The 17394-nt window shown below is 42.7% G+C and overlaps 1 protein-coding gene across 7 annotated transcripts in view; it reads right to left on the reverse strand.

Moving 5' to 3' along the window:
• myt1lb (myelin transcription factor 1-like, b) overlaps window positions 1-17394 on the reverse strand; it is a 126105-nt gene that overhangs the window by 20325 nt on the left and 88386 nt on the right. For 3 of the 7 annotated variants that reach the window (XM_055005785.1, XM_055005784.1, XM_055005788.1), the window contains exons 8-14: window positions 15713-15803; window positions 13391-13498; window positions 12286-12512; window positions 10911-11197; window positions 3085-3312; window positions 1233-1351; window positions 688-750 (exon numbers count right to left, since the gene is read on the reverse strand). In XM_055005785.1, coding sequence (XP_054861760.1) covers window positions 688-750; window positions 1233-1351; window positions 3085-3312; window positions 10911-11197; window positions 12286-12512; window positions 13391-13498; window positions 15713-15803 — 1123 coding nt within the window. The remainder of the gene's footprint in view (window positions 1-687; window positions 751-1232; window positions 1352-3084; window positions 3313-10910; window positions 11198-12285; window positions 12513-13390; window positions 13499-15712; window positions 15804-17394) is intronic. The other 4 variants (XM_055005787.1, XM_055005789.1, XM_055005786.1 and 1 more) reach the window with 4 other exon arrangements.

Consider the following 17394-nt stretch of genomic DNA (forward strand, 5'->3'; position numbering starts at 1 on the left):
CAAAACAGTCAGGCTGACTCATACCCCCACTCTAAACACATGCTTAAATAAAATGTCAACCAGGAAATGTAAAAAAGCCATGATGCAAGTGCAGGGAGTTGATTCCAAAACGTTAACCCTCTGAGTATTTGTATTTGTATGTTTTCATGTGTCTGCTCTGCAGTGGGTACAAACAGGACTAAGAGAATAAAAAAGAAGCAGACATAGGTGTTTTAAAAAACCTGAACTTTGTCAGAATCAAGAGTGTGTCCAGGGGAATCTGAAGTAAGTGCAGCCATGTCTGACATCACTGGGTCCTTACAGACTCATCTCACACCACAACACTCAGCAGTTCTGCTTAAATCTTCCTGCTCTGAGTGGTAAATGCTTAGTCTGCATTGCACTGTGGGAAGGGCCTTGAGGACTGAATAACATCAGCTTAGAAGGCTTTACACAAGGCCCATTGAGAAATAACTTTATCCAAGGGTTTAGCTTTAAAATTTGCATGTAGCCAATCTTTAATTAATTTAGTCTTTTTTTATATCATGAGACCCTTGCTTCAGCACGTCAGACTGCCAATAGTCAAAGGGCTAACAAAGAAGAGAGACAGACATCCTGCCTACAGGTGTTTGACAGCATAGTTGAGGTAAGCTGAAAACAATAAAGAGAAATAGACTTAGAATCCACCAGGAGAAAAGGAAGTCACACCTTCGATGTGAGGCGAAATTGCTCGTCAAGTGACCACTTCCATCACACCCCGGTGTGGGACATCTGCCACCGGAAAAATAGACAGATTTATAAGCCCAAAGGGAAGGAGAAGAAAATGTGAAAATTACAGAAAAAGGGGTTGTTTCAGATTTTTTTTCATCTTTGGTTTTCATTGTTTCCAGTTTAGCTTCACTGTCTGTGATTCAATACTGTGGTTCCTGAGATCAGCTATGGTGCGGTGTCTCATAAACATAAAGCATCAATAGAGGGAAACTACAAGTAAGGCATCAGTTGAAGCTGCCGTGGTAAAAGTTCAGTGTGGACATATGGATAAAGCTGCTAAATAAAAGTCATATAGCAAGCCACTGCCAGCAGCACAGGATGGGGACGGGAGAGGGGAAGACGGGTGGTTCACTGGAGCAAAGAGAAGCATGAGGAAGGAAATAAGATGGAGGGGAAAAGCAGAGCATGAGCAGGGAAGAGCTAGTGGGGTCAGGTGTAGAGGAGGAACACTAGGAGGTGAGGAAGAGGAGGAGGGCTCTTACGTTATCAGGTCCTTCTTACTCTCCTTGCACTGGACATACTTGGGCTTGGGGCTGGGCATGTTAACATCTGTGGTGTAGGAGCGGTCCTCCAGCAGGTCGTGGAAGGGATCCAGGTCATCCTGTAGAAAGGAGGAAGTGGAGGGAAGGAGAAACACAAGGAAGGAAAGGGGGACAAAACAGACGACAAGGATCTTTTTATGTCTCTCAATTATTATACATTTTCAACAAATCATGCTCAAATAACACAACACGTGCACACAACAATATGAAATGTATTTTCTGAACCAGCTCAACAGTCTGTTTCCTTCGCCGTCTTCAACTCTTTGTCTGTCTTTACACCCCATGTATACCTGTCAGACTGCAGATCGTTCTTAATTTGAATACTAATGGTTGAGCCTTTGTGATAATTGAGTCCGTCAGTCAGTCTGTCAGCCTAACAGAGCTGCAAAACAGAATCCCTGTGAAGAAATAATGCTTCAGTGACTAACTAGCAGTGTGTGTGGTTATGTACGTTTAGGTGCATTTAAGTACAGGACATTCGGGGAGTCGGTAAAGCAGCAGTCGGTCACTAGATGGCACTGTGGTGTAGTGTCAGACCGCTGCCGGCTGTGTGACGCTGGGCTGTGCTTTGTCTGCAGTGCATGCAGCCAGGGCACGACGGCTGTTGATGCAAATCCTCTTTCCTTTCTTCCATGCTTGCAGTGTATGTACAGTAATGCCCATAAAGAGACAGGTCCAGATAGAGCCCAAATTATCCAGCGCTCAAGCTGTCTGGGAGTGTGTGATGCTGGGTCGGCCAGCCAGTTTCTCCAATTAAAGGGAGCGCAGGCTGAGAGGCAGACAGGAAGGAGAGCGACACATGCATACGTACAGATATGCAGAGCAAAAAGTAGGCTAGGGATGGAACTCACATATACAGCCAGACACACTCCCGAAGAGACATGGGTACAGACACACACACACACACACACACTTATGAATATTCACATCTCACACACAGCAAAAGAGGCACATGTACTGTATATGCATGCGCCCGTGCACACCGACAGGCGCACCCAGCAGTGGTGCATTGATTTCCAGCAGTTCTTTGATGAGATGAGCTATTCCGATTCCCTCCCAAGGTGCTACTTTGCATAATTCATTTTGGAGAAGAGCAAAATGTAAAAACAGAAAGCCAGCATGCGGGAAGCATGATACAAACAGAGCAGATAACTCTGTGCACGGCAACGCTGACATCAATTAACATGCAGATTCATTAGGTTTCCCTCAAAAATCTCTAATATGACTTTCTAATGATTCCAAATATAACAGTGAGTCAGAAGGGGAGGTAAGAAACCTAGAAGACAATCAGACAGCAATGCAAATGTTTGACTTGGAGGCAGTGTGTTGAATCAATGGCTTGGAGGGAGATAATTTGGGCTGAGCCACACTGAACAGACAGTATACGTGACGCATGCCAACTGTATGGTCTATCAGCCTGCAAAGCCACAACTACTGCTTTATAATTATCATCAACATCATGATTGTTTGTTATTTGTAAGCTGTCCCTTTTTCTTCTTCTCCTCATCATTTTGTCATCATTTCTGTCTAGTATTGTCATAAACATTTAAATGGAGAATACATTTTTGATGGAACATTCATACATGAATACAAATAGCACAGTTCTACTAATCTCTGTAATGTGACTCAATCTTTTCAGGGAAATTATTCTACATTTTAGGGACACTAAGTTTAAGCAGGGACTTCCCATCCTTCCTGAGAAAATGAGACATAATTTCTTATTTATCTGGCAACAACCAGATAGCATGGCCAAGTGAATCTCCAGAACTGTCCTTGTTATTTTCCTCTTTACCTCTTTCTCGTCCTCGTCTATGTGTTTGATCTTGGTGTAGTCTACAGGCAGGTCCCAGCAGTCTGCGTCCCCCATGCCATAGCAGCGGGAGCCCAGCAGGGCGGCTTGCCTCTGGGGGGACATGGGCTCTAGAGGGGTGAGCACCGAGTCCCCTGCACCGCCACTGCACAGACGCTTGCTCATACTCAGGTCCAACGTACCGTTCTCATCAACGTCTAGACCGGGACTCTGGAAGGTGCATGTGGATGTGCGTTTTGTGCATGTGTGTGTGTGGGTGGGTAAGGTCAGGTCAGCGTGTGTGCAGGACATGGGTGTGTGTGTGTGTGTGTGTGTGTGTGTGTGTGTGTGTGTGTGTGTGTGGTTAGTAGTGTGTTTTAGGTCGGATGATTATGAGCAAGGATAGGAGGATGTACAAAAGATAGGGAGGCAGGGATGGAGAGAAAGGGATAAAGAAGAGAGAGAGTTTCTGATTAAATAACAGTCAAACATATTCATATTTTAGGATCAGAGTTGGGCAAAACAGTTACTTAATACAGGGTGCATAATAAAGAAGTACATGAAAGGTGTCTGAGTTTTCTATCACTCCAGTGATGTGTTCACTTTTGAACTTTTCAGGTAAAGAGGGATCAAAAACATCTGCAGTTCAAATATCTGAAACAGTATTTCAGATTATTTTTTGCCCATGTCTGTCTCATAAGAAACATCTGATAGTTGCAGCGTACAGTAACAATGTGGCGTTCCACTCATAAGAGGGTCAAAAGAAGAAGAGGTCATCAGTGCTGAAGGACGAGTGCATCCCTCTGTGAACTCCTCCTTTCATCTTTCTTTCTCTCTGTCTCTCTCTTTCCTTCCATCCCTCTATGGTCTGTACGGTGTGTGTGTGTGTGTGTGTGTGTGTGTGTGTGTGTGTGCGTGTGTGACTTTGTGTTGGGTGTGTGTGACTCTAATTTGAGTGGACATCACAGAGGTGCAGGGGCTATGGGTTTGGGGTGGGGTTGGGAGCAGTGATGAGCAGCAGCGGCTGGAACTAGACTGCTGCAAACCCAAAAATAGAGGCAGAACTATATTGTGTTCTGGAACAAAGTGGGCCACATCCAGCAACACTGACTGTTCAAAAGAAAGCATAAAGCATTCACTTCACCCAGTCACTCTGTTTCTATCTATATATCTATCTGTGCATTTGTTTTCTTTAATCTACTTGCGGCACAAAAGAGTCCTACAGCACTGAGGACTGTGTTTTGGTAGACATGTCCTTGCTCTCATAAATATCCCTCCTTCTGACTCCTTCTTCTCTTCTCCCCTCTCCTCCCCATTCTCCTCACTCCCTTTGCTCTCTTTTATGAGTAGGAAAGCCCGCTTTAATGCTGATTCCAGCCGACAGTGTCCCTAGGGGTGGATTCTCCTGGTGTCTGAAGCCAAAACCTCGGTGACGCACATTGACTCAAACACGCAGGTTGATAGACTTGGGACTGGGCATGAATACTGCAACAACTGTGGTTGAACCAAGGTCTTAAAATGACAGAGAAAAGGGCAAATAACACTACTGCTGCAGGGTCATTAATCTGTGGAGAAGAATATCTCACTAGAAACAATAAAAGGCTATACAACAAATGAAACAAATGAAAAAAAAATTGCAAGTTATGCACGACAGACAAACATGAAAATGATGGGGTGCCAAAGACGAAAACTGCTCGTTAGAAGACTAAAATCACAAACTGAGTTTTTAACTTTTAAGCACCTGTCTACAAAACTATTCAGCTGATTTTATTCCATGACATCATAGTTTGAGTCGGGGCTTGAACAACAGAGAGTGGGAGGCAGAGGGCAAGGAGATGATGAGCAAAGGACTGTGAGAGAAAAAGAAACTGTTGAATAAAGGTCAAGTTGAGGAGGAATGGTTCCAACAACACGTGCCTCATTGTGTGTGACTCATCTCGTCCTCAGCAGACCATCTCTACTGTATGTCACTGTCCAATTAACATGACCCACCTCTTCATCTCAGCTGATACTTGAGGATTCACCTCCCACCCCTTCCTAATCTGATCCTTCAGTAACCCCTGACCTCTGTTGCCATGGCGATGCCTGGAGTAAAAGGGCCAGAGCGTAAGAGGTCACTGGCTAATTCTTGCCACATTACTTCTGCCCATCTATTCCAGGTCTTAAAATAAAACCTGCATCATGTGCTGCATTCCTCTCTGGCACTTCCGTCACCCCATTTCTTCCCTTCTCTTTATGTTCTTCAACTTCTTCTTCACTAACATTCATTTTTTAATGTCTTGGAGTGGAGTTTGATAGTATGCTAACAGTGACAACATCTAACTCTGACATGCTGTTGGGATGACTGTAGAACGTGTACCGATACTGAAGTACAGTCATTTGAAAGCTGAGGGTTTTCAAGTCTGAACTTGTCAATCTAATGTCAAAATCTTTTCTTACATATTTATTGTAACAATACAGTGTCCTACTTTAACGACGTCATTTAACCCTTTGAATCCCAAAACCCTTTGGTAGGTTTGCAAAAATTGCAATTTTTTTGAGCCAGAAAGCATCATCAGATTTCTCGATGGTCACTGACGTAATGTGACGTCCACATCTGTCAGGATAATTCACCAACTTTAGGGTTAAAATGGAAATATTTCACCTAAATTACTTTATTCTACAGGTCCAATTTTAACTTGTACCAGAAAAAAACTAAAATTTCTGCGTTCCATTGCACAGTGGTTGCAACCAACGGCGATGTGACAAAAATTCCGGATCTTTTTGGCTGAACGGGGCTGAAGTGCAGCTCTGTTTGCACAACACAGAGAGGAGACAAGTATGGAAACCAATTAAAAATGTTAGTAACATTATGTAGAGTCACCATTTTTTCTGTATTTTTCAGTATATTTCAGTGTTGTAAATGATAAGTCCATGTTTTGGCTCTTTTTGGGAAAACAAATTATCAAAGAAATTCACTTCTTTTTTTGTTTGTTTTTTGTTTAATGATTTATGGCATTATAACTGTTATACTGCAATAACATTTCTGGGTTCTCTCTACTTCTTGCCATGTTTGTGCAGTGTCAGCAGGGGATTATATATACATCGTAGTAAAAAATGGAAAAATAGGCCAAAAATGAGTAAACAGGAAACTGTCATTTCCCAGAAACTGCTTGGGGTTCAGAGGGTTTAATGACGTTACACTATAGCTGCTGAAATATGAAATAGATAAAGTGTATGAAATCTACAGCAGCATGTTGCTATGACTAAGACTTATATACTGACAATTAGTTTTTTTACACATTGCTAATAAATTAGATATTTTTCAGTGTTCTATTTTACTACTATATATCACCGTTTCTCTCTATCTAGCTCACTTCTTTGCTGGTAATGAATTTCACAACATTATTTCAGGTGGTTTAATAAATGAACAGTTGATCATTGACACTCCTTGGATGAGTCAAAGGAAAAGACAGTGGCATGTTCCACCTTTTCCATAGATCATCTTGTGTTTATTAACATTTTATCTGTATGTTTGGCACTCTGCCTGTGTGTATGATGTTACACTCCATGTCTGATGCTTTTCTAATTTGTGAAATGTTCAGAGACTCTGTGATGATGTGATGTGTACTTTAAATTAACTGAAGATAAAGGTGAAGTTAGTCATGATTTGTCGTAAAAAGTTATTCAAACAAATATGTAAATTTAGGCAGTAAAGTCACTTGAATGCGTGTCATCTTGTGTGTTTTTGTACGTTGTGTATATCAGGGACTAAAAGTGACTTCAAACAGTGACGAACAAACTAGGGAACTGCAGACAGTTGTTAGAAATGTTGTGTTTATGTTTACACACAGGTAACAAAGTGTTACCCTTGTGTTAAATCTAATCCACATAAAAACTATAATGCATGCTTTGAAACTCAACTTGATGGCATGGCATTAATATGAGGTTTATTTTGAACAAATCATTACTGCTATGCTGACGATACACATCTATTTTCCTCTAACAGTCAAATTTTCCTCCCAGTTTGTGTTCGTAGGAGGTACTTCATTTAAATACATTTGAAGATGGAACATTTTTGGCAATAACTTTTGATCTCTTTGCCCCCTTTGAACAAGCAGTACTGCCTTCATACTCCTATGCAATGTCTGAACCCCAATTCAGACGGTGAAATTCTTGTACCTGCTTCAATAACATCCACAATCACTACATTTAGTCCAAACTGCAGCTGCCAGAGTCCTCAGAGGACATAAGAGATTTGATCATATAACACCTGTCCAAACGGTTCTCAGAGAAGAGGCCCAAGAGTACGACTCAGAGGGGAGATGTAAAAACAGTAAGGAGTCTTTACTTAAAAAAACAAGGGTACAAAAATCTTAGCAGGCAAACAAAGTACAAAAGAACGGGCTGAGGCAAAATCCAAAAGAACACGATCAGGATCAAAGAAGGAAAGAACAGAGTGCTGGAAAGCGAAGGCACAAAGACAACCTGGCAGATGATCAGGGTGAGCTGCTGGGGTATGCACTGATCAGCCACAACAATAAAGCCACCAGCCTAATATTGTACATATCTGCTGCTAAAACAGCTCTGACCCACTGGGGCTGGGTACAGGACCTCTGGGGATGTCCTCTGGTGTCTGGTACCAGAGCACTGGCAGCAGATCCTTTGGGTCCATCAGACTTAATCCAGCACATCTTGCGGATCCACAGCCAGATTAGGAGACTGTTTCAATGCCTTTGGCTCTTGGTCATATTTCTCGAGCTGTTCTAAGTGTTTTTTGCAGTGTGTCGGGGTATGTTGTTCTGCTGGGCACTGCTGCAGAACAACATAGCTTTGATCTAGGATAATATTTAACTGGGTGTCAAAGTAACATCAATATGAAGAACTACATCACATGATGTCTTTGCATTTCCTTCCAGTACAAATAAGTGCTGCTCCCAAAATCCTTCTATGGAGCCTGTTAATACATTTCCAGATGTATTGTTCCATACACCCCCTCACATTTACACCGTGCTTTTACTTTTGCTCTTGCTGTGCTGGTTATTTAACCTGGGATTAACAAAATCTTTTAGGGGTAGAACATTTGACTGCTGGGCTTCTTTAGAAAAGACTTTCAGAGCAAATATTCAGGATACGAGCCAGGGCCTGGATTTGAGATTCTGAATTAGCCTGTTATAGTTTTATAGACAGGGTAATTATCAACAGATTTCTTCTTTGACAGGTAGTTAACCCAGTTCTGTCCAGTGGGGATATGAACTTTACATTTAAACTCCTAACCTCACTCCTTCTGTGAATGTTTGATGCTCCAAATCTGTCTGATGTTTTTCTAGACTCTTTGGGTGATTTGTGTACGTTGAATGAACTGAAGATAAAGGTGAAGTTATTCATGATGTGCTGTAAAAGAAAAAAAATGACCCAAACAATTCTGTAAATGTATGCAATAAACAGTGCAGTCATTTAAAGGTATGTTCCTGCAACTGTGAGTGGAGCTGTATAGTTCAATGGGGGTCAATCTGAAGGTCGGGACCCCTCTCAGAGCTCACAAGATGAATCTGTGAGGCCCTGAGATCATTACTGAGACATTTTTGCTGAAGAGATCCATACACGTTTCTGATTGTTCTGTAATGCTGATGAAGTTTACCAGTCATTGATTGAAATAAAACAATTGGAGGACTAGAGAAGCCAAGCAGACTTTAGTTGAGCTGCTCAAATCTCATGACATATTCAGCCACGGAGATACAAACCACAGCCCTGAACAGCTAATAACTAAGGTAGCTAGGCTAGTTTCACTGAGTTAAATTCATTTTACATTGGTAGGAAGTAAAAATCCACTGAAGACACTGAATTCCTCTTTCACTTTAACACTTAGCTGTCTCTAACTATCAAAGCAGCCTAAATAGTTCTGTGACTTAAAGACATCAAATGCAGACAGTATCTTTCAGACAAACCAATAAATTCACTGCAGACACTGAGAGAAACGGAAACAGGTGGAGAGACTGACTGAAAAAGCCAGAAGTTGAGAATAGATGTGTGTGTGTGTGAACTTTCATTCAGACAGAGAAAGGAACAGTATGTGCCACGAGGTTAGGTGTTGAGATGAAAGAGGAAGAAGTAGAAAAACAACCCTGTGAAGTCTCTCGTCTTCCTATCCTGCCCTAACAGCATCCTGCTCGCTGGGCCCTGCAGCAGCAGAAGGGCTGACGATGAAATGAGGCAGGACCAGAAGAAGACGTCCTGACTGCTCCAGGAGTTTGTCCCGCCAACTTCATTCTGTTCCACTTCTCTCTGGAAATATGTTGCTTTTGGCTGTTTTCCTTTCTTTTGCTCTTCTTTCTTATTGTCTATATATTTCTCCTCTCCTCTAATCTCTTCCTCTCCTCTCCTCTCCTCTCCTCTCCTCTCCTCTCCTCTCCTCTCCTCTCCTCTCCTCTCCTCCTCCTCTCCTCTCCTCTCCTCTCTTCCTCTCCTCTCCTCTCTTCCTCTCCTCTCCTCTCTCTCCTCTCCTCTCCTCTCCTATCCTCCTCTAATCTCCTCCTCTCCTCTCCTCTCTTCCTCTCCTCTAATCTCTTCCTCTCCTCTCCTCTCCTCTCCTCTCCTCTCCTCTCTTCCTCTCCTCTCCTCTAATCTCTTCCTCTCCTCTCCTCTCCTCTCCTCTCCTCTCCTCTCCTCTCCTCTCCTCTCCTCTCCTCCCCTCCCCTCCCCTCTCTCTCCTCTCCTCTCCTCTCCTCTCCTCTCCTCTCCTCTCCTCTCCTCTCCTCTCCTCCCCTCCCCTCTCCTCTCTCTCCTCTCCTCTCCTCTCCTCTCCTCTCCTCTCCTCTCCTCTCCTCTCCTCTCCTCCCCTCTCCTCTCCTCTCCTCTCCTCTCCTCTCCTCTCTTCCTGTCCTCTAATCTCTTCCTCTCCTCTCCTCTCTCTCCTCTCCTCTCCTCTCCTCTCCTCTCCTCTCCTCTCCTCTCTTCCTCTCCTCTCCTCTCTCTCCTCTCTCTCCTCTCCTCTCCTCTCCTCTCCTCTCCTCTCCTCTCCTCTCCTCTCCTCCCCTCCCCTCCCCTCCCCTCTCCTCTCTTCCTCTCCTCTCCTCTCCTCTTCCTCTCCTCTCCTCTCCTCTCCTCTCCTCTCCTCTCCTCTCTTCCTCTCCTCTCCTCTCCTCTCCTCTCCTCTCCTCTCCTCTCCTCTCCTCTCCTCTCCTCTCCTCTCCTCTCTTCCTCTCCTCTCCTCTCCTCTCCTCTCCTCTCCTCTCCTCTCCTCTCCTCTCTTCCTCTCCTCTCCTCTCCTCTTACAGTCTTCGCTGTAAACATTAGCATTAAGCAGCATTAGCCCTCTGCTCTGTGCTCGTTTTTTTTTCTGGACTCCATTTTCCAGCTCAGCATCTGGCCGTAGATAATATGAGAACACCGTCACCTTATCTCCTCAGAAATGACACACTGGACTCATGCCGTGTCAAACGGTGCTTCGTCCTGCTCCTATCTGATCCCCAGACGGAAAATAAAAACCCGCCCTGCTGAGCCCTGAGTGTAAGACACAGACTGGAATCTTTAATGGAATGTGTGAGTGTTTGTGTACGTGTGGCGTGCGCAGCAGAAACCTCCCCATCTTTGTCGGTTTTCACTGGCAGCATTAGTATAATGAAGGAAGCACAGAGATAAACTGTCAGTGGATTTTTCTGTGACTCCAGTAAGAGGCCAAAGTCTTAGAGAGGTGTATTGAATACTGCAGCCTCACATGACTTATGAGTATTCTGGGATAGCATTTGGTCCTGCCTGTTGCTTGAACTTTAGATTTTTTGTCATTAAAGTGGCAAACCAAAGTAATAAATGTCAAGACAGTTAATCCAGTGTCCCCCCTCCCCTCCTACCTGTGAGCACAGGTCCTGGGGCTTCCCTCCCATGCCATGCGGCATCTCCCGGCAGCGTGTGGACAGGTTGAGGATGGCCGTGGCCGCCATGTGGGCAGCCTCCATGTCGTGACTGTAGTCAAAGCTGCTCTTGCTGCAGGTGCTGCTGGCGCTGCTACCCCCGCCCCCTCCGCCTCCTCCCGTGCCCCCTCTGCCTCCTCCACAGCTCAGGCTGCTGCTGCTACTGCTGGGAGCGTAGGTGCTGGTGGTGCTGCTGGCCGAGCTGGAGTTCTTGCAGTAACGTTTGGCTGTGGGACGCATTAAATCAATCTGTTAGACTTCGTTTATGCAGCACACAAAGGAGCACACAATAAAAGCAATATCCCACCAATCCCCCATTAATTATTATGTTACATGTTGATTATGTTATTACTCCACCAAGGAACGCAACAGAGTTATGTGATGATTGGTGTACATCTGTCTGTCTGTCTGTCTGTCTGTCTGTCTGTCTGTTAGCAACATTACTCAAAAACAGACCAACGGATTTGGATGAAATTTTTAGGGAAGGTCAGAAACGACACAAGGACCAAGTGATTAGATTTTGGCAGTGATGCAGCTTATAGTCTGGATCCACAGATTGCGAGATAGTCACTGTAACCATGACAACAAGTGAACGCCATGTCAGCTGCCTGCTGACGATCACGTTGTGATCCTACTACAAATCAACCGCTGAGGACTTATCAGGACTTATCCATCAGAAATCATATAAGGAATAAATGATTAAATATATATGAATAAATAAATAAAATCAATGAAAATCAATTAGAAACCAGCCTAAAATACATCTTCAATTTGTTTATAAAAAATATCAACATTCTCTGGTGCCCTCAGGACCTCAGGAAGGCTGCTCCAGAGACAATGAATGTAATAAAAAAGAATGCTTTTGTTTTTACTTCTGAAGAAATTCAATATGTAAATTCAAGTTATTGCAAGTTCTAACTTCCTCTAAGTTTAGATCTGTTTATCCATCAGTGTATCTCTGAAGGAATACTGTGTATTTTAGAATATATTATGAATGCTTAAAGTTATATGTCACAAACCTGTCACAAACTTACAAATTTCAGGATGTTTTTTAGAGATTATTTTAAGAAAATTGTTTTCCCTGCTGTCTTTTCTAGTTGTAAAAACATAGCCTTGGAAAAATATCTTTTTTGGCCAGTTAGATTTTAGATTTTAATTTACACAGTAATTTAAAAAAAAAAAAAAGCCAACAAAAGATTCCAACAAATATTCTTCTAACTCTTCAACGATGTTGTTTCTTGACACAAATATTTTAAAACTGTGTGTGTTTGTGAATGTCAAGAAATCCACATTTTATCTTGCTCTAAAACCGTACCATCGTATCCTTTCGGGGAGGTGTCCCTTTGTCCGTGAACTTTGGGTGCGATGGCTCGCTTCCCGTACACTTGGTGGTTGTTGCTGCCGTCGAAGGCGCTGTAGTCGAAGCTGGTCTTGGAGTACTTCTCCAGCTCCTTGGCCAGGTTGGAGCGGGGCGTGCTGGTGGAAACATTGTTCTTGTAACCATACTGTGGATAGTCCAGTTGTTTGACAAAGCACATTGGCCTGGAAAATAAATGACGAGGGGGTGGAAGTTGGACCGAGGCACTCAACATTGCCCAGGGGAAGGAGAGGATACTTGGGGTTTGGTTAAAAAATGGGCAGACTGAAGGGAAGAGGGGAAGGAGCAGACTGTTAATACTCCAGGATTAGAGCATGGAGGATGGTGCTGGAAGATGGAGAGGTGACGACTGTGCAAGGCATCTCTTTACATGCCATAGCGTGGATGTTTTCATGCTCTGTCTTTAGAAAACATAACTCTGCCACAAGTATTTTTCAAGCGTAGACAGGAAAAAAAGAGTGCCAAATTGAATCTACCCATTACTTTTATTGCTCTTCCATATTTTTGATATGCTTTTATCATTTGATATGCATTTGTACCCTCAGCCTAAGACCAGGAAGAAATGAAATGTCAGATCTTAAGGCTACTGCTGATGTTCATTTAGATATAAATATAAAATTTACAATTACTTATGACTTTTTATCATTGCATTTTCATGACTATCAAAGCAACTCTCCTTCACAAAGCTCTGCCTTTGCTATGATAAATGAGGCCTATTTTGTTCAAATCTTATAAAGCGGTTTGCCTTCAATGGTGAGCAGAGATATGAACATGCAGTCTCTTGGATGTTTTCTCAGGGGACACAAGAATATAAACATAAAACAAAAAGAGGAGACATCAAATCTCAATCACAGAACATATGAGAAAAAAGAACAACACATTTCAATATGACACGAGCCTTTTATTGTGTTTAAATCAGTGCATCCTGTCGCAAAAGCCACATTTGATTGCCGTTTCAGTGAATAACCAACCTATTTCACGTCTACAGTGTTCCTGAACTTCATTCATTAAGTTGTGGATGGAAGTGTGCAGTGAACACTACCTTAAGACTCGGTCAGAGGCCTGGTTGGACTTGGGGCCGTCACAGCTCTGGTGCTTCTCCTGGGCTTTAGCCAGCTTCTCGGCTGCAGCAATGGGACATCCTGACAGACTGAAATGAGAAAGCAACATAAATGGCACCGTGGAACACACGTTTTGATAGGTGAAAATATCACATTGAACGCGCATGCTGTAAAATGTTTGGCTCGTTTAAGTACTTGTCAGGCAGTCTGCCAGGCTGAAAACAGCTAGCGCACATCTGCCTGACAGCCAGTCAATCCCTGTGTTCACCAGTCTGAAAGCACCTGACGATAGTTCAGGAAGTCTCCACTTAAAATGCAAATTCATTAATTTTCATTACTTTTAACACTTTAGAAAGCAACACAATTGGGAACAGCTTGCATGTTTCTGGTTGAACGGCCTAAAATAACTCTCAGAATAGATATTCCCATATGGACAAATGCGCAGTTTATGTGCATTCTGCAGCTTGTTTACTTCAAACACCTGCTGACAAGACACTCGAGCTCTCATACACTCAGGACGGACGTGTAAAGTAGCTTCCAATAGAATTATGTCTGCAAAACTTCCTCCTGACAGCCAACTGACCAAATGTGACAAAAGTTCATGTTGTTATCCTTAACCCCTATTATTCTCCATCCAGTCTGTCAACTGTAGTGTGTCGGGCAGCGGTAAAAAAATTATCTTTGACAATGGCCTGAAGCCAGCATAGAGTTGTGTTCATGAGCACCTGCCAGCAGACGCCCGTGAATGTGTGCAGGAACCAGAGTGTGTGTCAGGTGGCAAAGTGTGAAGCCGTATATGGAGGTTTATATCAGCTCTTTCTAGTAAAAGTGGAAGTTTACCATGCGTGCCCATGTGCGTGCCTATTTTGCGCAGCAGCCGTGTCACTGAGCACAGCGTGGAGGCATTCTGGTCCTCCCAGGTCTGCACCTCTCCTGTCACCCTGGCTGAGTGGCAGAAAGGTGCTAATGGCTGCTGCTATGCCCCAGTCCCTGAGCATCTGCTGTGGCTGACACTCCTCTTTCACTGTCACCTCGCCCCCTCTGACAGCAGAGTGCCCCGCTATTCTGGTTTTTCCCTCCAAACCTGCACCTGATGGATGCCATTTTTTCGCCATGAGCTGATGAATGATTAATGCTGCAGAAGGTGTGAATTTCTGCATTCTAATCAGTTAAACTATGGGATTGTTCTGCAGCTGAAATATTTTATTTCAAACTTGCCAACATTATAAGCGAGACTGTAGTTATCCACACATAACATCTAACATGCTGGTGAAATTAAAAGAAGGGGTTCAACAGGACTTAAATCAGGGGTGTCAAACATGTGGCCCGTGGGCCAAAAGCGGCCCTCCAGAGGGTCCAATCCGGCCCTCAAAGTGTAAAAATTCCAGAGAAGATATTAACTGCAAATTGTAAATTTGTAAAACTATAAATTTAAAATAATTTCTAGACCATGACAAGTTGTTTTGATCATAAAGTAAAATATTAGATTGTTCTTTGTTCTTTTGTCATTCTGTCTATCATTTTTGTAAAATTTTTGTAGTTTTTTGCCTGTTTTTTGTCATTTGTCTCATGTTTTTGTCATTTTGTGTTTCGTTTTTGTCTCGCTTGTGTGTTTTGTCTTATTTCTGTCATTTTGTGTTTTGCTTTATTCGTTGTTTTGAGCATCATTTGTGTCGTCTTGTGTTTTTTGTCTCGCTTACATTGTTTGCCTACATTTTTGTCATTTTGTTTCTTACTTTTGTCATTTTTGATCTTGTTTGTGTCATTTGTGTAATTTTTTGTCTCGTTTTTGTCGTTTGTCCATTTTTTTGTCGCTTCGTAACATTTTTTGTCAAATTTTTTGCCTGTTGCTTTGTTTCGCGTTGTTTGTGTCATTTTTGTCATTTTGTGTCTCATTTTTGTAATATATTTTATGTGAATGATAAACTGAGGCATAATGTTGAAATTGAATTCATTTTACTTAAGAAATTTGAGTTTGTTCATGATGTTTTGTAAAAAGATAATCCCTTAAATGTGAACATTTTCAGAATGGACTTTTTTGCACTAAAACAAAGGAAAAAATTGGAGTTGTGGCAATTTTTTAGGTTATTATGTTATGATTTTACTGATTTTACTGGGCTGGATGTGGCCCCTGAACTAAAATGAGTTTGACACCCCTGAATTAAATGAAGAATTATATATATATAAAAAACAACAACTGACCGAAAAAATAATCCACTGAAAAAGTATGAACCAAAAAAGTCCCACAAAAAAAGGAGGATTTAACAGGAACACTGCACGTTTCACGAGGGCTGAGCTCTTACCTTCTGTGAGAGTTTCTGTTGCTATTGACATGGCCACGTCCCGTGCAGCCAGGCGTAGGACACTTAAGAACATTCTCATACATTGCCACAACTTCGTACAGACAGGAGATAGAGGAGTGAAAGACAGGGAAGGTTAGGAGCCCCTTACAATCACGCATGAGCTCTATTAGTGTGTGAGGAGCTTGGCATTATAAACATCATTAAGAAATGAGCCTGTGTGAACCCAAATGACCTCTTCTTCATTTTAATGAACACTAGTTTGAAAGGGCAGGCAAGGTTTCCCACCATATTGCTTCCACTTATCCAGCTCTTTCAAATTAGTATTCATGGAACAGGGACAGTCATGAATAAAAAGATGTCATTTAAGTGTAACAGGACAAAGCCAGTAAGAGACAGGGATGGAAGTAAATTTTGGGCATGCCAAGAGCAGAGCAACCAGCAGCTAACAATCATGCAAAACACACAGGTGGAAATCAATGGAAGAAGCAGATGGATGGAATACAGTTCCTGGATAGAGTGTGCTTTGTTATCATCCACATGTTGTTAGGGTAGAGAGTGCAGTCTTCAATGCCGTTTACCATTAAAACAGTCCATAACGGTCTCAGATCCCCTCGGCAACCAGCCAATTAGATTAATGATCTATGGATGTCCGAGAGGAGCCGTCAGAGCACCGCAGGCGGGGGCGCGAGGAAGGGTCGTCTCGACACCAGTGGCAAGCAGGGCCAAACCCCATCGGCATCAGCTTCATCATTATCACCCCCTTAAACTTTAACCCCTCATCATCCTCCTTCCCCTACATACTAATTGGTGCTCAGTGCAGGTAATTGGACAAAGCCTGCCACCTCAACACGCCACAAGCCAATACATTATGCATATCTCAGTTTTGCCCTGCCCTCTGCGGAGAGACGGATGGAATGGTAAGAAATGAAAGCACCGGGCCTGATTTAGTGGGCACAAATAGAACTTGAGATATTAACTATGTGGCTCCAAATACCTTGTGTCTTACAAACGTAAATCGATTTAAAGACAAAACAATGACTCCCTGATTGAATATTTTAATATTCTACAGAAAGACCTACAATGAGCAAACAGCAATGGGAATTAATGAATTTGAGATCTAATTTAATAGTCATTTTTCACCAGGAAGAGTCTGGCTGCACTGTGTGATTTCCCAATTAAATGAAGCCGCTGTATTAATAATACATTGTCCATTCAGTACAGCAAATGTGTTAATAGGGGGGAGAGACTTACCCATAGCTGAGTCTACCCTGCAGGCTGACACATATGTGACATGTAGTAATATTTACCTTTTAAGTGGGGAAGCAAGGAGTCTATCTAAAGCGATTGACCACTGATAATTTTAGCTAAAACATAGTGACTGGAAAATAAACAACCACACTGTGTGCTTCACTCTCAAGTAACCTTTTGTAGGTGGGGACGAAGGGCTGAAGATGATGCCTCTTTTTGGGCTTCAAAGTATCGTGTACAGCATTAGTAGTATCATTTCCCCCAAAAGTCAGCCTGACACAAGTGAGGAACAGGAGGAGGAACAGACATCAAATTCCAAAATCTCCAGTGACAATCAATTCAAGACCATTCCAAATTCCATTTTGGGGCTCTTGATCCCAAGGTCAACTACTCTGCATCATTTCACATTTCTGGGAGCCGAGAAGGCGACATCT

This window comes from Amphiprion ocellaris, chromosome 20 (genome assembly GCF_022539595.1).
Source record: "Amphiprion ocellaris isolate individual 3 ecotype Okinawa chromosome 20, ASM2253959v1, whole genome shotgun sequence".
NCBI classification, from domain to species: Eukaryota; Metazoa; Chordata; class Actinopteri; family Pomacentridae; genus Amphiprion; species Amphiprion ocellaris.